At 39.0% G+C, this 23,709-nt stretch overlaps 2 protein-coding genes across 7 annotated transcripts in view; one reads left to right on the forward strand and one right to left on the reverse strand.

The window, feature by feature from the left end:
• Positions 1-1,722: 1,722 nt before the first annotated feature.
• On the reverse strand, positions 1,723-10,551 carry LOC118420507 (eukaryotic translation initiation factor 3 subunit G-like). Of its 6 annotated transcripts, none has more exons than XM_035827341.1 (13): positions 10,404-10,551; positions 9,721-9,773; positions 8,872-8,898; positions 8,354-8,380; positions 7,857-7,942; positions 7,291-7,350; positions 6,534-6,638; positions 5,905-6,094; positions 5,074-5,079; positions 4,801-4,902; positions 4,076-4,209; positions 3,438-3,544; positions 1,723-2,244 (listed from the first exon to the last, which is right to left on the reverse strand). In XM_035827341.1, the coding sequence occupies exons 1-13, from the start codon at positions 10,424-10,426 to the stop codon at positions 2,226-2,228; spliced, it is 939 nt and encodes a 312-aa protein (XP_035683234.1). In that variant the 5' UTR covers positions 10,427-10,551; the 3' UTR covers positions 1,723-2,225. The 6 variants fall into 6 exon arrangements, with proteins under 6 accessions (XP_035683234.1, XP_035683233.1, XP_035683236.1 ...); XM_035827340.1 differs by having other exon boundaries at positions 8,354-8,383; XM_035827343.1 differs by lacking the exon at positions 8,354-8,380.
• A 45-nt stretch (positions 10,552-10,596) lies between these two features.
• LOC118420478 (putative methyltransferase C9orf114) overlaps positions 10,597-23,709 on the forward strand; it is a 42,198-nt gene continuing 29,085 nt past the window's right edge. The window contains exons 1-2 of the mRNA XM_035827303.1: positions 10,597-10,770; positions 11,321-11,351. Coding sequence (XP_035683196.1) covers positions 10,708-10,770; positions 11,321-11,351 — 94 coding nt within the window. The 5' untranslated portion in view covers positions 10,597-10,707. The remainder of the gene's footprint in view (positions 10,771-11,320; positions 11,352-23,709) is intronic.

Consider the following 23,709-nt stretch of genomic DNA (forward strand, 5'->3'; position numbering starts at 1 on the left):
CATAAATCTTTCTCTTCAAATACGCTAGTTAAAATGCGATTTTCGTATCTGGGTTAAGGACACAGCAAATAAATTTTATGGGTGACATGCCCGCGCTCATTAATTTTCGCTTGATTTCAGAAAAAAATTCTTCTTCGGAGATGGTCAACATGACGAGAAAGTACCCAAATGGGAAAGTATGTTGTGTTGTAGCCTAATGACTGTACTTGTAGAAGTGACACTAGCGAGATTGAGGTAGCCATGACTGTAGTTATAGAAGTGGAATTTGCTGGGTAGTTGTAAAAGTGACACCACTATAGAAGCCATGAGAGTAGTTGCCAACTTGGTAAGTAATTCCAGTCTACCACACTTGTGTCACTTTTACTACACTAGTTCACCTCTTGAATACAGGAATGAATGATACAGTGCTACAGTGCTTTGTCACTTCAACTCTTGTTACAACGTTTATGGTGTCTATTTGTAAAATTTAGCCATCTTGTTGTTGTTTTCGACGCATCTGAATTTCTTGCAGTCTGTAGAGGATGTCATCCATATAATTTACTTGCTGTGGCCTAAGCCAGGTGACCTGGTAGATTAAATGTTGCATCATGCCGCATTTGTTTTGTGTTGTAGTGCAGTAGCCACCGTATGACGCAAAGAGGATTATCACATCTTTTGTCAGTGGAAATGGTGCTCCGTACTATTCAAGGTGTGAAAAAGAAAATTCAGATGTGGATCTATCCAAAAGAAAAGGGACATTCCTGACTGTAATGTGCTATTCTGTTAATCCATACCTCCATCCCCTTTACATTTATGTGGGTGAGATGTGGCATTGTTCAATACAAATCGTCTATGAAGGTGTTACCTTCTGTAAGCAATGGTGGAAAGCAGGTCAGATTTTTGATTTGACATAAAATGCCGGTTTAACATCTACAATTCCCACTTATTTTTGACATCCTTGTAAATCATTCCTCAAAGCATTCCTTGAGCGCTTTCTGAGCTATGCAATTAGTTTTTTTTCTTCTACTCTTGACTCTGAAGGATTTTATTAGTCTTTGATTTTTGCAAAACTCTTGGAACACAGAAGAAAACACCATAAATGTAAGTTTATCGGGTACAAATGTGTTCAAGATCAATGGAGAAGGGGTACATATATATTACTTTGTTTTTCCATTAGGCCTCAGAAAAAAATGTTGTTTCCCTACATACCCTAGAAAAACCTGCCAACCCTAGAATTTTTGGATAGACAGAGTCACATAGCTTCCAGTTAGAACTTTTATTGAGCCTGCTTCCTGTTCAAGTAAAAAACTGCTTGTCCTGTCTAGTAAGAAAGGATAAATGTATCTGCAGATTTGTAACCAGGATGCACAAAATTGAAGTTTGACATTGAAAATATAAGTGTCCTCATGCATTTCAATTTTACTTTGTTAAACTGTATTGTGTCACTTGATTTTTGGCCAAAGTCTGACAAAAAAAAAGGTTAAAAAAAGATAATCCCTACCTACCAACCTTAATATTTTCAGGGCTGAAATAGGAAACATCATATTTTTCCTATGCCTGATGTGTTCCAGTCTAGCCTGAGTATTATCCTCCGTAGTAACCGCTGGCTTGCGAAAGTCGTGAGCAAGCGGTTACTACGAAGGATGATACTCAGGCTAGTTCCAGTCAGGGGTACATATTTTAATTGAGGTCAGTACTTTAATCAAGAAAATATGGTACAAATATGACATCATGACACATGGGTACAGTCCATATCAATTTAATCAATTGGTGTTGAAATATGACTAACAGTCAAAAGAGGTTTCATGATATCAAACAATTATGCCTTGAATTGATCTCCAAAAAGCCTTTTTTTCCAGACATCTTTTTTTTACCATCTTGCCGTATACTGTAACTACCTACATTGTACTCAGAAGTTTTCCTAAAGAATCTGGTTCTTGAGTGTATAACTTACATTTGTATACGACCATGTAAACACTTTTTGAACCCTCTAGGAGATTAAGTAAAGTACACTGTATATGTACTCTCTCTATTTGTATGCACACAAATACTACGAATTATACAGTTTTAATTCCTTGTTCCTGGGCAGCTATTAAGATCTTAACTTGGTAAATTGTGATGGTAAACAGTACTGTTTAAGTGCACTATGGATCATTTATCATTGTACAGTTGTGTGTAGTTGTCTGGTGTTGAAGTGAAAACTTGGGTCTCTTGTAATTTGTGGTGGGGTTCTTCATTTCCTTACCCTACTGTTGATTGGAGGGCCTGGAAAATAATAAAATCAATGGTGAGATATGATAGATAATAACACAATACCATGTATTAGTGTGTAAACAAATAATACACAATTTGCAAGCTGTGAGTTTATTTTGTGGTGAACAAATAGTATCCTGGTAAAAGCACAACCTTCTTTTGCATTTTTTTCTACTTATCACCATGAAAAATAGAGATATAGTTTTGGGTGTGTCAGTCTGTCTGCCTGTCTGAGTGTGTGTTTGTGTGTCTGGATTTTTGTAGTCAGCATAACTCAAGAACCTCTGGATGGATTACGATGATGTTTGGTATGTGGGTAAGTGTTGGGAAGACAGAGGTCAAGGTCAATTTTGAGCCCCCTGGTATAGTGGTGTGTACCTAAACTCATATTCAGGTTCAGGTCCGGAATCGGGTCCAGCAGTTCAGGTTCAGGTCCGGACTTTAAGTCCGGACCTGAACCCATCATCGCATATTATGTGTGTTAAAAATTTTTCTTTTTTGAGGGGAGGGGGGATGGTGCATATAAAATTGCATGTAAGCATGAATTGAAATGCAATGTGAAAAATACATGCACATTATATACAGCCAGTGTAAACACCAAATGTTTTTTGTCTTTTTCCAGTGCAAATTTCACTAGATATGGAAGGTTTTAGATGGTTTAGAACAAAAAGGGAATATAAGTGACAGATAGCTTTTTGCAAGTCCGGACTTGGCTCCTGACATTTAGTTTTTTTTTTGGACTTGGACCTAAACATTTTTGGACCTAAACATTTTTAGTCAATCAAGGGACTGGACAAATGTGGCCACTATAGAACCCAATGATCTTCCTCAACAAGTCTCAAAATACAACTGACCCTGCCAAAGTCAAATCCACTGAAAATGATTGATATTGCTATGCGGAATGCTGGTAAAGTTGCCGACAAAGACTTGTGCTATAATGGTCAAACTACGATTTTAATCTAGGCATAGGTAACACACTGCCGCTGTATGGTCACAATAGTTTCTGTATCTGAACAGAAATCCTGTGGCCATGGCCGCGTTGGACAGCTGGCCACTATAGACTATTTCTTAATGTTTAGGTCAATGGGAAAACTCCAAGGGACCGACAAAAGTGACTGCAATGGCCAGGTGGTCACTATGCAAAGGTGGCTGCTAATACAGATTTGACTGTATAATGATAAATATGAGGAGATGACAATTGTTACCTTGCCCACTCCACATTGAGAATGAGGTTGTCGTAACCAAATCCGTTGACACCTGTTATCGCTCTGGCTGCGTCTTCTCTGCGGTGGAAGTTGATGAAGGCAAAGCCCTAGAAAAAACAATGATAAAAATCACTAACTTAACACAAACATATACTTAATTGCTCATATACATGTGGTACTACCAGTAAATTGTATAGAAAAACAAAGATCCATTTCTAGTACACCCTTGTCTTTGAAGTGTTCACCTCAACACAGGCTTTTAGCCAGACATGCGTCTTGTCTTGCGCTTTTCTTAAAGTAACAAGAAATTTGACGCATTATGTACCCTTACACTGGGGAGCAGATCCTCTGACAAGCATATAATTCTGATTGACCAGGGATGCCACTAGATCATCTGTGGTCACAGTCTTCTACTGTGACCTCTCTGACAGTAATTTTGTCCCTCAAGATACCTTAGAATGCACCATCTTAACTTAAAATTGTCAAAAACTCTGACCCCGGGCCACCCTACAATAGTCACTTACCGCGACTCACCACGAAATTTGGACTTCTACAATAAAAAGAGTTGCAGCTCTCACAATCTAACCAATGATTTAGAGTTTCCAGAAGAGAAAGTGAACCATATAAATATATCTGACCTTGGATTGGTGCGTGACCTTATCCTTTGCCAGGTAAATACGAGAGATGGCGCCAAAGGGTCGGAACAGCTCCTGGAGATCAGATTCCCGCGTGTCCTCTGACAGATTTGTGACACGAATTGTCGCTTGGTCATCTGCGAAAAAAAATAAAGTTTACCTTATTACTTCCTTCTATGGTACACTGTGCCACCTAACTTTCAACATATCCATCTACATTCATCATCTTCAACTTAGAATCAAACATGTTTATAGAACTACAGTTTACAATATTTCTACACCTTTTTTTCATCTATACAGTCTGACACCAATCTTCAGCTTTTGCAGCTGTCCTTAAAGGTGGACTCACTGCACTTGGTGCACCAGTGTGGCACTGCGGGGTTCGTAGACGACTCAACAAGTTTCAGAGTTAAGAACGAATTTTCTTCTGTTTTTCTGTACTTTGTTGGCTTCTAAGTTGTGCTTTTACATATTACGCAATATCTAAATTATTAAAAATAGCGAAAATAGCAAAACAGTGCTGCAGTGAACGAACCCCACAGTGCCTCACCGGTGCCCCAGGTGCAGTGAGATACCACCTTAAGGGCGCTGACGTAGGTCGCTAACATGGTTGTTGATGCTGACCTTAAACTTCTGTCTGTCTTTAATAGTCACTGATAACTACTAATGATGCATTCATTTCAGAGGGGTATAGAAAGTACACATTTAAGAAGTAGAAGAAAGCTCACCCCTTCTCTGTGCCATGGACTCTCCCGGGCCCCTGTTGGCCCCCCTCAGACTGGGTGGAACATACTTCCCTCCGGCAGCTCTGGCGGGAGCGGCCTGCTCAGCTATCAACAACAAAACACAAACAAACAAACATCAGATTTTCGTGTCATCTTATCTTGATCTTGGATACTTTTGATTACTCCTGAAGGACTGAAAGTCAACTGAAGCAAATTATTTACAGAATTCATTTAAGTGATGTTGAAATGTTGAAAGACAGAGAAAACAGCACTTACGTTTTTCTAAGAGTGTAGAGTGAGAGTGGAAGATAGAAGAGATAGGTTACACACATAGAAACAACAAGAATATCAGACAAGTGGAGTTGGGAATGTTGGGAGTTCACCACACAACTTCTAGGACAGTTTAAGAAAGCTAATTGGCTGTGACTGCAAGGCTTCCAGTTTAGCACCAATATATGTAAATGTGCAGGCAAGTAAATAAAAAAATTTGAACAATGATACAGAAGCAAAGTTGAAGGGGATCAAAGAACAAGAGTTAGTATAACAAGACCAAGGACAAGCATGTACGCTTCAGAGGTTCCAAGAACAGAGTTACAAGAATACAACAGTTTTAAGTTCAAGGAATGTATAGGAACCAAAAATATGTACAAGATGAATGTCTTAGAGTTAGATACTCTAGGGTTCCAAGAACATTGTCACAAACTTGGGAAACTTCACTGTCCAAAGAATGTCAAGGTTGGACAAGATTTCTAAAATCCACATAGAAAAATTACTTGCCTGACTTGCCCGAAATTTACACAACATTTTTCTTAAGTATTTTCACTTCCTGCCATGGAATTCTTTTATCATTGACTCCATTTTCTATGTTGACTAATGCTTGATGCCATGGCTGTGAAAAGTAACATATATATCAAAATGTCACTGATGGGAAATTTTTCTTGCCGAAACAGTGGGGAAGGACATTCACTTGCCGGAATGGCACTTATACTTTCACAGGCCAATCGGGCTAGTGGACTTGTCCAACCCTGAATGTATAGGCACCGAGAACGTATATATGTCTTAGACATGCAGTGGGTCTAGGAACAGATCTAAGACATCAGTACACACCACCCTTGGCCCCTGCTGCTCCAGGCTCCCCAGGCTTGTCAGACTTCTCCAGTTCCTCCTGGATGGGTCCCAGGGTGTCCTTGTACGGACACTTGGTGGTCCAATGGTCGCCCTTACAGATACGACACTGCACGATTCTGGTGCCCTTCAGCTTAGCCATGGGGTCTTCTTCTTTGTCGTTCAGTGCTTCCTATGGAAAAAAAATAGATATGAATAATATTATATGACTGACTAAAGCAACAGTTCTATTGTGTTATGAAGGAATCAAGTGCGATTTACAAGTTATGAAACTTTCTTTAAAAACAGTAAAATCACTGCATGTATCATATTATGTATTGTGGACAAAACCCTATCTGATTTGCTTTGATTTAAAACAACATCTGTACTTTACTTCTTGATGGTTTGATCAATACTTAATTTGTTGAGGGTTTTCTGACAAGTATCACAAACATGTACAAGTTACCATAACTCGAGAAGCTTTGGATGGATTGTGATGATATTTTTTTAATCTATTAGTATTACATCCCTACCTCTAGTTAAACTATGATTTTACCTGAGAAGACTACTATACCTTGAGTACACAACATGTAAAAGAGATGATTTTTTTTTTAAAACATCAAGACACTGACCTCTTTGTTGGTGACAAATGTCATAAAGATGTCATCACAGATGGCTGTAGTGGAGGGGTTTGGACCTGGACCATCATACTCCGAGTCACCAAACTTGGGCCAGGCCTGGAGAAAGGAAACATTTCCAGATCTTAACTATAATATGTCAAGTTTGGGACTTCATGAAAACGGACTTTGTAACTAGATTTATAGATCAAAACCAAAGTCTGGGATAAAAAGCATTTACAAAATGAAAGACTACCAAAGTTGCCATTAGAATAGTACAATTTTGTCTGTCACTCTAAGGCCCAGGGAAAAATGATGTGTTCCCGTTTCCCTTCCTACCCAACAAAAACCTGACGACCCTTTTTTTTGGGTGGGTAGTGGAGTCACAGCTTCCACTGAAGTTCCAGTTAGAATTTCTATTCAGCCTACTTCCTATTGAAGAAAAAACACTGATTGTGCTATAACTGTATCTATTATGCACAAAATTAAAGTTTCACATTGAAAGACGTGTCCTTATGTATTTCAGTTTACTTTGTTCAACTGTATTGTATTGTGAGATGCGATGCTCTATTGTATTGTATGTATCACTACAGTTTTGGCCAGCCTAAAAGAATTACACAATTTACAAGAAAATTTACATTACAAGAAATTAATCCCTACCTACCGACCCTAATTTTTTCAGGACTAAAAAAGGAAACACATGTACAACATTTTTTCCCTGGGCCTAATTTGTGTACACAGAGATCATGTTGTCAGTCATAGAGCATCTCACCTTTCTTCTTGCAATAGTTTTGGAGGCCTTCCTGGTTTCCACCCTGTATGTTCTGATGATCTGTGAAAAAGAATACATCATCTGTTAAACTTACAGACAACCCAGTATATAAACGAACTGGACAATGCCATGAACATCGCAAACTCCTTCCCTTCATAGAATACGATTACCAGGTATCTATATACATTGTCAGGGCTCGAAATACTTTTTTCTGCATACCTGCACCAGACAAATTTTACCTGCACCACTCTGAATTTAGCAACTATGGATCACGCTAAAATTGTTCAGGAACCACTGCTATTTTTTTTCTTTTTTACTTTATAAAACTATAGATAGTAACATTCGATGCAGCTAATAAGAATTTACACATACACTTACATCATATGACATTTATGTATAAACCCAGTACATGGACCAGTGCAGGTTAGGTGCAGGTAGACACCAGAAATACCTGCAAAGCTCCAATTTCACCTGCACTAAACTGCATATACAGGTGGCATTTTGAGCCCTGATTGTATATATCAAAATATGATATATAAAACAATAGAGTTTATGAAAAATCTGACCTTGACTTTCTTCCCTTCATCATTGATGCTGTACTCTGTGATGACCTTTGTGTCCCCATCAATCACTTCCTCCGGCGGGGGCAGCTCTTTAAGAAACAAAACATCACACACAGGTCAGGTTCAAGTACAGGTGCAGCACAACACCGAGGAAGTGATGTATGATGGTTCACCACATCCTCTCAAGCCAAACTGCTGCTTTTATTGTAAAGTAATGGCCCTGCAGTATTGACCTGCCATTCATGCTTATTGCTGGTGCTGTCAACCAATCAGATGCTTGTATTGTTGGGGGGAAAGTTACCAGCCAATCACATCTCTGCCTAAAGTGAAGAGACAATGTGATTGTATGGTAACTTAACTAGCAGCAAGATTGGCAAGAGGATGGTTTCAGCATAGTCTTTCCTGGAGTGTACAGTGTTGCAATGTAAGATAGAAGAGAAAATCAGGGAATTCAGCCGGCACCTGTGATGCTCAAATGTCATTGTGAAGGTTTCTCTTACCTTCATCAGATAGGGTGATGTGGGCATCTACTACATTGGGTGATCACAGAAGAACAATCCAATCAACATTTAAACTTTTTTTTGGCAAATGAAAGAATCATACATAGAAATTCTGAAGCTGGAAAGTGGACACAAACCAGTTGAAGCTTGGTTTCAAAACAAACACATGCTACAAATACGGTACACTCTCAATGGTACTAAATACAACATGCACATCGGAAAAGGACAGCTCTACAACTTGTGCGATGATCTACTTTTCAAAGTTTTTGGCAACACCTCAGGGGCAGAGGCATTCTTGTAACGATCTAAACTGATAAAGAAACAGTAGCTGGCTCCCTCTAAGTCAAACCCTACAGGTAACTATGAGCCATGTAATATTTCTTTCGTGTTTTTGTCCCACGGCAAACATTCAGAGATTTTATACTTTATATCATATCATATTTATATTTTAACTATAACAACAATCTGGTCCGAATGATCCAGTGGACCATCTACTAATAAGTGGTGATCAAACAAACCTTTGCTTGATCCAGAAGTAGTGGGGACTAATACAGGGAAAGAAACATACATTTGTATTATCAGTTACAATATGGATTTATTACTATCGATACTGTAACTGATACAGTTCAAGAAGACTATATGGCCACATGTAAGGTCAGTAGTGGTCAATATCGAATATGAATTTTGATCTTTTGGTAGAATCCTGCACCAAAGGTATGAGGGCATATGGTCAGAACAGTACAGTGATCACCAGGAATTTTACACAGCATATTTTTTCACAGCATAGGGACATCTTAGTGCAGCAAATCCAAGTGGTAAGTCAGGCAGGTGTGAGCATTGTAGGTGGTCAAGGGGAATTCTCTCCCAGGAAAACTTTAAATTTATAATTCTCATAAAATGATAAAGACTACTTTGTGTATTCTTGGAAAGCCAAATGTTAGTTAGATAAAGCCAACATTCTTTACTATTGTCAGAAAATAGCAGAAAGGTCCACTTCTCTGGTTGAAACACAGCATAAGGGCCCAAATCACTGCAAACGGATTCCAAATCACAGCGTAGGACCCCCTATGCTGAAAAGGCCTAGCGAGAACACTGACAGTACTGTAAATGCAGAAATGTTCGCGATGGATTAATGTTCGCGGTTTTCGCGGCGGCCGCTTCACCGCAAATTTAAAAACCACCGCGAACATTTTTCCATAACAGTAAGAGACTACAGTGCATGGTGCTACCGCGAAATTAAAACCACCGCGAAGATTCCATTTTCCCGCTACTGCGAAATTAAATCCCCGCAAACTTAAATGCATTTACAGTATGAGGATGCAATACTCCTCTTGTTTTGAAGAAGAAAAAAGGTAAAATAAACTTACCATCATCAACATCATCATCAAGATCCTCCACCTGGTCAGCCCAGCTGGGTTTACTGCAAAACAAAAGAAAACAAGAAACTCAAGCGGACGGACATCAAAGACAAGCATTTTTCTTAATTTCTGTATCTGTAAACTTACTGGTCCTCGCAACATATATAGAACTTTGTAAATGGCATGTTTCACAGTATATGTAAATATGATGCAAGAAAAATGATTTTTGTAGTTTTATGGTATAGTCATGGTCTGCACTTTCATGAAAATGTTAATTTTGCAAAGTTTGGCAAAATATCTACAACCAAAGAGGTTAAACTATATGGAGCATAAATTTTATGATACCTACTTGCTACAACATATGGAAATCAGCAACTAGTATATCACTAGCAGTTTTACCTGAACAAATTCAATACATAGAAATTGGCAAACGTTATATCTTACCAACTTTTTGTGCAATAAAGTTATCATTATCATCGTGCGTAAAAATATAAAGGTGTTCGACGTTTTAGTACTTATTTTCTTCACCAGAAAGTCGAAAATTATGGATGAAACGACATGCTTTTTCAGTTTCTTACACAAGGCAAAAATGCGCTACACTAAAACAGCAACCATAGCTCTTATATACTCTATATCAGCCTAAAAGGTTAGTGTCTATGAACTCCTATGTATGATAAATATGATGAAGTTACTTGTCTGGCTCCACAGATGGCATTTCGGCTTCTTTTTTTGGTTGAAAATCGCCGAAATTATTTCACAATCCTCACGTTTTCCGCAAAGCAAAATGGCGCCTGAGCTAGGGCTGATGGGTAATTCTCACCAAAGGCAATTTTTTTCTTTCCAAAAAATGCTGTAACGATTAGTATTATGATAATACGTTCTATACATTTTTATATCTTCGAAATTTAAAGTTTGTAACTTTTCTTTAGCACTAATTTTGTGAAAATAATTCAGCTCGTGTAAAAAGGTCGAAGGTCATACTTCAGATCAACAAAGATGGCGGAAAACTTGAAGAAATTGAAGAGAAGCAGACGAGAAGAAGGGCCTGAAGGCGAAGAGGTGAGTGCGATGGGCAGGAATTTAGTATATGTATCAACATTAGGTACACATGCAGATTTGGGGCTATATTTTGAGTGCTGAATGTGGCTAGTTTAGTGGGAACACCCTTGTAAATTGAGTTGGTCGTCTGCTCGGAAACATGTGCCTCTCTCGGTCCGGAAACCCTCTTTTGCCACTTAGAATTTCACGACATGTAAACGCTCATCTACTGTGTCTGAAAATCCGCAGTTTGTGCAGTCATGTAAGAAACGTCACTGAGAAGTTAAACTGCGATCGATGATATCACAATCAGCCAACAGATGTGTTCACACATGTTACTGTACACCGCTCTGTAGTGCCTCCTACCGAATTTATTATGAACTGCAAGTCAGTTTGCATGATAAAAATGTGTCTGTATCAATATTGTCGATGTTATCGTTGCTTGATGAAGTCAGTGGTAGCTCATGAGATTTCTTAGACAGTTAGAGGCTTGTCAAATTTTATCTCACATCACTTTTATGTCACTTCCACTTTTTAAATCTCACTCGTGCATATTTTCCCACATATACAGCGAAGGGACTGGAAGAAATGGAAACAGCAAAGTGAGTATCCAAATGTATATATAACTTCAATGATTTAAATTTCAATGTTTAGTTAGTATACGTTAAGTTTTGTAAATATAGTAGGGTACTAGTGGCACATTCTGTCATCATTAATTGTGTATTGACTCGTACTTAATTTTTAAGAGCATAGGCGTATAATACACTCTGACAGGCTTACATAAATTTCAAACCTGTAATAACAATAAGCACTGCAAGCAAATACCATTTGGTCATTTATTTATGTTCTTAGTGCCTAGACTTTTTATAGCATAGGAGCAGGTACATGTACTTTGTAAGACATTAATTAGAACCACCTGCAAAATTTTGCCTGTACACCATATGCAGGTGGTATATCTGAAGCCCTGATACTGCACATGCAGAAATTATCGCAGTGGCTTTATGTTCTCTGCCTTCTTGTAGCCGATTCACTGCGAACTTAAAACCAGTTGCAAACATTTTTTCCATGGCAGTAAGACTAAGAGACTACAGTGCATGGTGCTACTGCAAACTTAGAACCACAGCGAACAGTTTTTTCCCCGCTACTGCAAAATTTAAATCCTTGCAGACTTAAATGTATTTACAGTAGAATGTTGATGTCAATAGTTCAGGTTCATAATAACCGGTATTGCTCAGCTCAATAGTCCCAAAGGGAGGTAACATGGTCTCTGTTTCTTGTCTCCACATTTGGCTGATCTTTTTATGATCTATTATATAATGTTACAAAAAGGAACAGAAGAAAATACCAAGACTAAAGCCATATAAAATTGGAATCTTATTCTTAGGATCCATTACAGTAAATTACTTAGTGATAGTTATCAGTTGTCAAAGTGTTTTCAGATAAGAACTAGAGTTCATCGAACACATCCCTTCGCCAAATAATCATGCCTTTATTAATGCTTCAAGGTCTTTTTCATGTATTACTAAATAGTACCTACCCCAATTGACTGCATGAACTTGTGTTCCTCACAAACCCACAAATGCTACCAAAGATAACCTTCTTGGCCAACTGGTGACAATGGAATTATGTACACTGTTGTGATACTTTCTAGCGCAACTTTCATAGTGCTTTGTTAAAATCATGTAGTCTCTATCAGACTCCAGCCTGGCCGAATAGTATTGATGATAGGGGGCATTGGACTGTGACCAAAGATGACCTGCATGGTAGCATCCCTGGTCAATCAGAATTTCATGCTTGTCAAGAGGATTTTCACAGTGTTAGGGCGTCCAGGTCACAAGGCTTCTCAGGCAAAACAGCTGGCAAGCAGCTGTGTCCTTAAATATAAGTCAAAATGAGATGCATCTGTATATAGAAAACACTGTATATTTCTGTTAATTGGATAACTTTCCCTAAGTAATTATATCAAATAGATGTTGATAATTAACCAAAGTACCTAGCTACAAAAAACAAAAAAATATCCATCAATCCCCTCTGCAGTTATCCTTCTTAAAAGCTACAAACTAAAAGACCCACTGCAGTTCCAAACAAGCTGCTAGGGGGCCCAAAATTACACCATTCACTCCTAGTCCCAACAGCTATCCACCACTAAAAAATTATGAACCTGGCACTTCTGGAAAATTTAGGCGCAAGCTTTGACGCTCACTTGCAGTACCAAAACAAGTCGCCAGGAGGCCCATTATCGAACTTGACCTTCCTTTCTGTGTCCCCTACCTATCAACAAAATATCATTAGCATTCATCAAAAGCATCTTGAGTTATCTTGCATACAGACAAACGCACTTACATACAAATCCCGCTACAGCACCGTAGGTAAGAGCTAGGTAAACCATTTTCGCACTTGACCTTCCTCTCCAAAACCGCTACACACCTACTAAGTATCGTGAAAATCGTCCAGCTGCATTTTGACTTATGCTGCCCAAAACAAACCCCCAAAACATACCAAGCTTGCTGCAGTACCGTAGGAAAACGCCAGGTAAACCGTTTTCTAACTTGGGATTCCTTTTGACAACCGCAACACACCTACCAAAAATCACAAAGTTCCATCCACAATTTCTGGAGTTATTTGCTGTTGACCTACATACAGACCCAAGTCAGCAATCTCATACTCTTCTTGGCGAAGAGAATGAGTGCAGCATAGCTACAAAAAGTAAACTTAAATCATTAGCCTTCTAGTTGAAAGTTATGTTACCAGTAATAAAAGGTAAGTTTGTACTTGGAATCAAACTTCTGTCTTGTGTTCAAATACTGTATTTAGTTGAACTTGAAGAAACATCTCAGCAAGGAGGTTATAAAGGAAGGCCTCCCAGACACATTCCCGAAGGGCCCAGCCAGTGGTGGACAGGCCAACCTCAGGTCACTGGCAGGGTTGGAGATTAGGGGTTTACGGAAAAGCCTGGGCCCAGGAGCTGGGCTGGCTAGCCTGAAAGACTACCTTTTCTGGGCCCCAAGGCTATGCATGGGGTTTGGCCTGCAGCTGAAGTTTTTTTTATAAAAACTGGGTCAATGACAATCCCAGCTGTGGGTGGGATGGGGCTGGGATGGGGAAAGGTAACAGTTGATCATATTGCTGGGCTTGAAATGAATAACTCAACCAAGACTGGAAGAAAACAATCATAAACTAAATTCCAAGTATACAACAGAAAATGCTGGAAATGTTAAGACTGAAGGGAAGGGGTACTACTACTAGGCGAATTAAAGAATACTAGGATGGAGCAGGAAATGATAACGCATAACATCAAATTCAAAACAGATGTCTCACGCTTTGAGTGAGTGTGTATTGACCATTGTGTGTGTGTAAATGCTGCATGCATGTGTGAGTGTGTGTGTGTGTGTGTGTGTGTGTGTGTGTGTGTGTGTGTGTACATATACAACTTATAGTGTTGTTCCTTTCTTATGTTCAGGATATGTGGAACAGGATATGTGGAACTGGGGGCCCAAACCCGTGCATTTAGGGCTTCAGAAAGTGTAGCATGACAACCCCCATGCATACCCTTGGGGCCCAAAAAGGGTAGGCTGGCTACCCTGCTGGCTAGCCTGCTGGGCCCAGGCTTTTCCGTAGACCCGGAGATTACATGTAGCAATTACTATGCCTGTCAATCAGCTATTTTGGCTGAGTGCCATATGATGGGGCTATGAATTGGGGGATTTGAGTAGCCTGACGTGATAGCCAGGCCAGGTAGCCTGGCCTGGATGACAGCCCAGCCTTTTAAGCGAACCCCATTAGTTCCCCAGTGTCTGTGGTTTTGGATCTGGTGTTTATGATTGTCATCATTTCATAAAGGTTATCTGTCTCGGAGACTCTGCACAACTCCCTTTGTTATTATTCTTACTTTGTACTTGGTAAACAATGCCATCATTCTCCATATTGTTGAATGGCAAGCATTGTAGAACTGTATATTCTACTGTTGTTTCAAGCTTCAAAGAAAGATAAAGATAATTCATCATATTCATAGCAGTTACGTACTTGTAGTAAAATCTCTGAGGATTTCCTTTTGAAAGGCTTTTGTTTAACATGTAGATATAACAATAGCTAATAGTTTTTTTCCAGAAATATAAAGTTTAATTTGAATTTTTTTGTAGCCAAGAAAGTTGAATCTTTATCGGTAGCAGACCAATTTCAGGCAGATAAACTCTTCAAATAACTGAAACAAATCCATTTTGCTTTAGGACCTAGGAATAAAGTTTGTAACCAAGTAACCATGCCAGTGTTCTAGCCAGCGAGAAATTTTTCCTTCCCCTTGATTTTGAATAAAAATCCTGTCGAAGGTGCGTCAGCCCAAAGGGGTCTGGGGCATGCTCCCCCGGGAAAATTTTCAAATCTAGACTCAGCTTGGTTCAATCATTATCTTTACATGCCAATTTTTGTCCGTCACAGAGGACAGAATGAGCAAAATTTTTGTCCGTCCCCAGCACCAAATTCCATCCCCTCCCTGCCATTAGGTCACACCAATTTTATTTGTTGTTTCTCGGATTTTTTCAGAAAAAAATTGGGTTGGTCGGTCGAAAAAAAACAACTTTTTGAAAACTTTTACGAAAAGTCGGGGGTAGGAGAGATCGAGGGGCTTACTCAATTTACACAACAAAAATAACAACATTTTAACATTTATGGGGACCCTGGTAGCAAAGTTCAAAGTTTGAAAAAAAAAACGATAAACGTACAGTCCAAAATAGGCACATACAGCTACTGGAATTTGAGGCCCATAGTTACATGTAATCTGAGAAAGGAGAGGCAGTGAAATTTTGTCCACACATCAATTTGAAAAGTTTTTGTTTTTTTCTTCAAATCAGAAAAAATAAGGTAGGGAAATCCGAGAAACAACAAATAAAATTGGTGTGGCCTTAAGCACCCATCTACAAGCCCCTCCCCTGTGGATGCCTGCCATATGATTAGTGCTCATTCCAGCTGAAGTGATTAGATTATGTAGTCTGTACTTGGTGCCATGTATAGACCATGCCAACAGCACAGCTTAAACAATGGGAATCGCTCTGTGTTGTGTCGACGTTGAAGGTTGGTCATTTCTATTACCTTTTCCATACCTTTTTAAAGTACACGTAGGCAAAAACTTTCCTCGCCTTGACTTAGCATAATCATGATTTTAGTAATCCATTTTACATCATTTTAAACAACCATGAAAATTTATGGTCCCATAAATAGATAACATGGTAGTTTATGACAGAGAAATTTTGTTATATCAGCAGTTATGCACAAATAATCTCTTGCCAAGCAAAGATTGGGGTAATTAGCATAAGATAAACAGCTAGAAAAATGTACTTTTAAAGAAACTGATATAGAAACAAAGAACAATGCTTGAAATGGGTATAGAATGATAGAATGACTTTTATCTATTTCAATAATACATAGAAATGTATTTCATTTGCTGTTATTATATTAGCTTTATTGCACACTATAAGTTACCGCCTATAGAATAGGTATCTTAAAAGAACTGAAAATTAGATAATAATATCTCTTATTGTTATGAGCTTTATGTTAGAAGAAAAGAGTTACAATTAGTTGTTATGTCTTCTTCATTTTTTTTTCAGTATTCCCCCAGAGTGCCTCTTAAACATAGTGTTTGTTCTATTGTTTGTGTCGTGGTGAACTGTACCATTCCAGACTCAACAGGGGGGAACTTAAGTGGCCAATATCTCCATCAATAATTTCATTATCCACAGAGGCTCGACAGTTTGTCAATAGCAGAGGTGTCAGTTGATAATATCAGATGGTAGACATTATTGATTTTGATCATTTGTTTTTCTATACCTGAAAAAAAAAAATACAATGATATCTAAATATGCCAAGGAGCAGTTACTAGGCAACCGGATATGATTTTGACATGGACGTGTTAAACTTCTTCCTGCTATGACTCTTTTAGTTTTAGACATCTATATATATTGGTTTCAGCAGAATTAAGCAAGGGGGTAATGATGGGGTTAAAATTAGGGGGTGGATACCGGTACCGTGTACCAGAACAAAATTGTTTTTTCTTGTTACTGGTTAAACCTGTCGGGAAAAAACAGACCTGAAAAAATTCAGTGGACCCGACGTTGGACCGTTTAGAAAATGAACAGATTATTTATACCGGCATGACGGCAGCAGGTTTTCACGTGTTTTGAGGCTTATTGGTCCAAGGAAATAGCAAGAGCAAAGTAGAGGAGTGTTGATAAGTCTTTTTTATCAAGTTTCTCCAGTCAAACTTGGTCTAACTTAACAGAGGCAGTAAGCGTTGTTTACGTGAAGATAGGATACTCCATGAAACACATTCTTTTGTAGCGAAATGGGCCATTGTTTTTAGTTTCGCCCATTTACAAGTTTCACAGAAAATTAGGTCCAGGTCCGGACCTGGACCTGATCCTCTTGACCTGGACTGTACCTGGACCTGAATTTTCTGTACTGGTACCCACCCGGTATCTAGTTAAATGTGTTTTATTTATCACAATCAGGTTTCTTCCTCTCAGAAACACCAGCAGAAATAGACCTTGCTCTTAGCCTGATTGCCCTCGGACCCTTGGAGAATTGTCAGAGTGACAAAGAAAAGCCACAAAGACTGTCGTAGATGTTGTTAGGCCTGATTGGTCCGTCTGGCAGGATGAGTCCAGCCCAGTCTAGTCCAAGTTAAAGATTTGTTTGCAGGGTTCTAACTAATTGCATTTTTAGCATAACGGGCCACTGCGCTTAAGTTTGTGACCACCATGCTAAAGAGAGGACAGCTACGCTAATTTTCAACATTTACTTGTTGAACAATGTCAATCAAATATGAAAATGATGATATGCCACTCCAAACTGACCAAAAAAGCCTTCAAATTACAAAATGTACATGCGATGTTCACTGATACCCATACAATGCCAATTTTCTACTCCACATTTCAAAATCTTATTGCAGAATGGCCAAGATCCCCCTTCCACCCCCTGACCCCCAAATTTATCGTATTTAGCTGCAGAACTTCTTACAAAGTTATTTGCATAGAGTGAGAGGACATTTGTAAAACTTGCAGACCATGCCATGGTGTAGACTGGGATGTAGATAGAATGAATATTATATGTAATGTTGTAAATGATATTTTTCTTATATCATCAAAATGTCAGTATGTGATTACTTCTAAGTCTTTAGAAATGGAGTTGAAAGGAGCTAGGAATAATTTATTCTATTCTGTTTTATACTATACAGATTCTTTTATAATTATATACCATGTCATATACAGAGCATTCTTTATTTTACTTCTTTACGGTGCTCTTTTACTATAGTGTTTGATGGCACATAATTGTTTGTTGATTTTTCTGAATTGTAAGAACATTGTTATGCTAGTTCACTTTATCTGTAGGGTAACCTTTAATTTATCCGTTTAAAAGAAACATGGTATTTAGGGATGTCAAATCGACAAAAAATGCACTATTTTCAAAATATTGAAACCACTGCCCATCGACTTGACATCCCCAAGTTTTTTCTTTTGAAAATAACGGATATAGGTTATCCCGCAGATAAAGGGGAACTAACTTTATGTCCTGCCTGTGTGACTGTAAAAAATGCCTCAGAAAGGACTAATTTTTGTTGACGACAATTTTGGGCAAGTGAAAGCCAATCCACTGTCTACCCTATTGGAGTCAATTTGTCTACAGACGCAGACTAAAATTCAATTTCGGAATGGCGCACTACAATCCTGTTGTAGCAAACATTGCTGAATAATAGATAACTTCTGCGTCTCGGTAAAGTCAGGAGACAACGGAGGATGCGGAGGGTCAATTTGTGACATCTTGGGGTCATTTGTTACGAGATGTAACGGGGTTAAGGAAATATCTTCTGATTGGAGGGCAGGGCTACAGAGGGTCAAACTTTTAATGAAAGTTTCCGTTTGTGAAGCTTCGGCTAGGGCCGTCCCTCGGATAGGATGTTAAATGGAGGTCCCGTGTATGGAGAGAGTCACACCCCGTGCACGTCAAAGAACCCCAACACGTGCGATGGTGCGGTGTGAGATGGAGCAAACCCTTCTGTCTGGAGTTGGTGATTCACTTCAAATCACCCGGACGAGAGACCTGGCGCATCCCCGTCTTGTAATTACAAATTAGCCAGCGAAAGGGTATGTCATCCCGTAAGGGGCGGTATAACCCCGCCGTGTGTAAACATGTGCGAACATGTGTGTATGGCGGCTTGAAGAGGTGACCTTTGACACCTGTTTCGCCATACCCTCCATTGTCATCGTATATGGAGAATCCTAAGAAATAGATAAATGAAGAAATTTATAAAAAATAAGGTCCGATGGTCCGTAAATAGTTTCATCAGGTTGGTAGATCTGTCTTCTTCATTTCACAACCTTCTTTTAATTCTTCCGTAGACGTTTCGTGACTATCTGTCGTCTTCATCAGTACAGAATGAAACAAATATTATCGGTGCAATATGGAGTAGCACTGTATCTGTCTAGTTCATATCGCACCGATAATATTTGTTCTATTCTGTACTGATGAAGACGACAGATAGTCGTCAAAACGTCTGCGGAAGAATTAAAAGAAGGTTGTGAAACGAAGAAGACTTTGTTCAAATAAGGTAAGTAGATGGAGAGTTTCTGCTTGGGAAGTAATTTTGTAAAGACTTGAGTCTTTCCTTTCAATACATTTGGCAATGATTATCAAGCAGGAGTTAACTACTGGTCAGGAATATTCTTGAAAGCGTTTGTACAATCTTTACATTAAATTGATTTAAAGCCCAACTTCAGTTTCTGATCTTGATGACATTACAATTTTGCATTCATGACTGAATGTAGGAACATAGCAATGTTACCTCTTCTTATTAGTTCTGTATGTCTATTAATGTACTTGTAATGCTAGTTCACCTTTATCCGTGGGGTGACCTTTATCCGTTGCCTTTAATTTCAGCACATTTAGGAGTATTAAGTCTGCTGACAGTGGTTTCAAATTTGCAATATTTTCAAAATGTTCCGATTTTAAACCACCGTCTGTCTTCTCTATATCCCTAAAAATGTTTTTTGTACAAACAACGAATATAGGTTACCCTCGGATAAAGGCGTACCAGCGTTACATGTATGTATGCCTAATAGTTCATGTACAATTAATGATACTGACAGTTGTATAGTTGGGATTTGAAGACAACCTAAGGATTGTGACTGACAACAATGTCTATTCTACAAGTAGTATCTTTTGAAAAAGATACTCTCATGTCCCTAATAAACATACCTTCCGGAATAAACATACCCCCCGGACAAATCCTCAATATCTAATAAACATACCCCCCGGAATAAACATACCCCCCGGAAAATTACCAAATTGACAAGTATTTAACTGTGTCCATACTAACGTTACTTCTGTCCAAAGAAAAGAAGATGATAAGCAGGTAGGTTCTTTTTATTTATTTATGCCTAAGGACCACATCAGTTGTATAAATGAGCTGAAGAACTATAACAGATATCTTGTTCGAATTATGATATTTTCTCCATTTTGTAATAAAAGGTACAGTGAAACCTGCCTTATGAGTAACCTGAGTATAGGGGCCACTTGGCCATTTCGGTCAGTTTTCGTCGGTCCGTTGGATTTTTTACCTAATCATTAAGAAATAGTCTATAGCGGTCACCTGTCGAATGCGGTCGCGGCCAGACGATTTTCGGTCCGGCCGCTATGCCATTGCCGATAGCGGTCACCGGCGCGGCGCGACTGGCGGGGTTCACTTTTTTCAATTTCTGCACTACATCAGCAAAATGTAGGCTCAAATTAGACGATTTACGAAGGAAACGTTGAATAAAGAAACATTATACAAAATTATGTGGTTTTATGCGAAGTTTTTCCACCAAAGTGGTGTTGAATTCACGCGGCGTTTTTTCTCGTCTCAGACTCTTTGCACTCTACGTATACCCTTCTCTACATCGTCATATCTGTGCAAACTGGAAGACCATATGGACAGATTTTACAAATAGACCGTCCGTTCATGTATCTGATGTTTTAGGTTCTTGAAATGCATGTACGCTGTCCCAATTTTCGTATTCCGCGGGCCAAAAATGCGTCTCCGGTAATTTTCCAAGATGGCGTCAGCAGCAGATAAACAAGGTCACTAGGGGTCAGTGGGCGACTCCATTTTTCCAAGGTAAAATGTCGCAAAAAGAATTCTCTTGTGTAGCATGAAATACAGTGATTACGGTATAAAAACGATTAAAATCTATTACATGAAACTTTTTTATGTGAAAACTAGACTAAGGCTGATTTTTGCCGGAGAAATAAGCCTACGTACAGAAAGTTTATTTCGACGTGACCTTCTCGGCATAATGGCACATGCATCTACAGAGGAAAGTGTTTGTGGCGGTTTGAAGCTTAGAAATGATTATGAACTTGCTGTTTTTACCGACGAATTCCTGCCGTTTTGGAGAATATGCGGCGTCAAAACTCATATCACAAGGGAAACGAACTTATAGTTGTTATTTTTACGTCCAGTATTTATTATGTGAACGAATCACTCTTCCGCCTCGCTGACGATAGAGCATGGAACCACAAGACCGGAAATTCCTCGTGCAAGGTGCTGGTTTACGATGTAAACAGAGACTGTAAACTACTACTAAATTAAAACTAAAAGTTATTTATGTAAAAATTGTATTTCAAAACGTCAGTGCGGTGTCTTATTTTCCCCCAAGAACAACATTTACTTCGTAGCGTCAAAGTAACCGCGTACGCGGGTCAAAACGCGGGGAAATCCGCGCTGTTTCGCCCGACAAATAGTGAATTTTGAGCAAAAATACCGCGGAAATATGGGCAGAAACCCCCAAAACTTCAATTCTTTGAGGGTCCTGGCTTAGCAAAGGCCCAATTTTTAGGAAAAAAATAAACGTACCGTCCAAAATAAGAACGTACCGGGTGGATTGTGAGGCTGAAAAAAATAAACGTCCCGGTACGTTTATTAGGGACATGAGAGTACTCAAGTGTGTGAAACTGTAAGACTGTAGAGCCCCCTTGCAGAAGCTGTGATAAATACAGATTGCCTCTGTTTTCAAAGTTATCGATATCTTGCGTCTGTATAACCTAGTTCGAAAAACAAACCTCATGTATCGGTAAATTTATGTTGTACAGTTGTATATTGTATTGTTGCCAAGGTTAGCCCTTGATGATAATAGCCTCTGGCTAGTTGGGTAGCCCTGGCTGTATTTCTCTCTATACAGCCAAAGAAATCAAATCAAATCAAATTCAAAAGCCATATGACCAGAGCATATTATTTTATCAGGTAGCACCATGGTTCAAAAATTGAGGTTTCATACGTCAGTTTCATACCTATATGAAACTGCCATTGCATACCAAATAGTGGGCGGTGTGTTTATGGTGACAATTAGTGTTTTCCCACTATGTATGCGAATCAGGTTCTCATTTGCATACATTATATTATTTGATCATCTCCTCCACCCCAAGAACAGACGAACACAGCATAGCTAACTATGGAGCAAGTATGGCACCCTTAGTAAACTACCTGTAAATAATATGGCACCCAAGCTGGCCTATCTGTATCTGTATCTGTAATCTATATAGCCGGTATAACCGCCGTTCGGCATAACACACCAGCTTTGCAGGCACGCGGCGCGGCAGCAGCTGGTTATATTACACTGAACGACTCGTTACCCCTAACTTTTGCACATCTATCTGCAAGCATTCTTTAAAACTACCCAGAGAAGATGCCCCTACTGTACTTGGTGATAACAAATTCCAATCTACGGTAGTTCTGGGAAAGTACGAATTTTTGAACACATCAATCCTAGGTTCAACTTGGTAACTCTGGTATTTGAAGGCATGACTATTTCTTGTTCTTTTTTGAGCTGGTATTAGATACTTATCAGTTGGTACGTCCACCAGTTTATTGATCATTTTGTACCGTCAATCACTTAAAAAACAAAGTACAGAACAGTGATGTATGAGACCTTGCACAGATAACTGACTGTACATGACTTCCAGCGTTTTGCCCTGATTGCATCAGAGCTAACTGTGCGCAACTTTACCATTACCCTAATGATTATTGCCTAGTCTAGCTTTGTGGTTCTGTTCATGCCTTTTTAAAAGAAGATTGGTAGATTGGCCCCAGTGAGAATGGGTCTATTATAGCCTCTTTGATGCATGTGTGATAGGTTGATAGGCCATACAGACATGATTAAAAAGTACCAAATGGTCATTTCCCTTCCATCCGTATCTGTAGCTCTAATGATGATAGCTATCGTTTACCAGGAACCTTGTGAGTTGAACTTCTGAGGTGGATAGTTAAAGTGTCTTTCTTTGTTGCGTAGGGAGATCATTATGAATATTCCCTCTTCTTTCCTCAAACATAGAGGGTACTGTGTCTTGAGTAGCTGATAGTGCCTGCTTGGAAAGCCAAGCACATTAAAACTAAGTTTGTAAAAATAACCATTATAGAAAAAATGCTAACACTTTACATCCAATACTGGAATTAATACTATAGGGACCTATCCCTCTAAATTTTTTGGACGAACTCGGTCAACCTTGCCTTCTATCTCCAGCAGTGATGTCAGGAACACACCACTTTTGCTGAGGGGGTCATAAGTATGAGAAAGTCTATGTAGCCCCCCGTCTCTGTTGAGGGTGGGCCAGTGGGCTCTGATGTAAACTTTCTGTCACTTCTGAGTATCTTTTTGAGTAAATGTTGTAAACTTTTGCAGTTATTGTTGTCCCAGTTTGTTTGATGACCTCTCTCCTGCAAATTCATGACACAGCAAATGTGTATATGACTATTAGGCTTTTATCCAGGCATGCGTCATGGCGTCATCTGGACACGCTTTTCTTGATGTAACAAGAAATTGGACACACTAGAGGCCCTTACACTGGGGAGCAGATCCTCTGACAAGCATGAAATTTTGATTGACCAGGCATGCCACTAGATCATTTGTGTTCACAGTCTTCTACTGTGACCTTTCT

Source organism: Branchiostoma floridae, chromosome 8, assembly GCF_000003815.2.
Source record: "Branchiostoma floridae strain S238N-H82 chromosome 8, Bfl_VNyyK, whole genome shotgun sequence".
NCBI lineage: Eukaryota > Metazoa > Chordata > Leptocardii > Amphioxiformes > Branchiostomatidae > Branchiostoma > Branchiostoma floridae.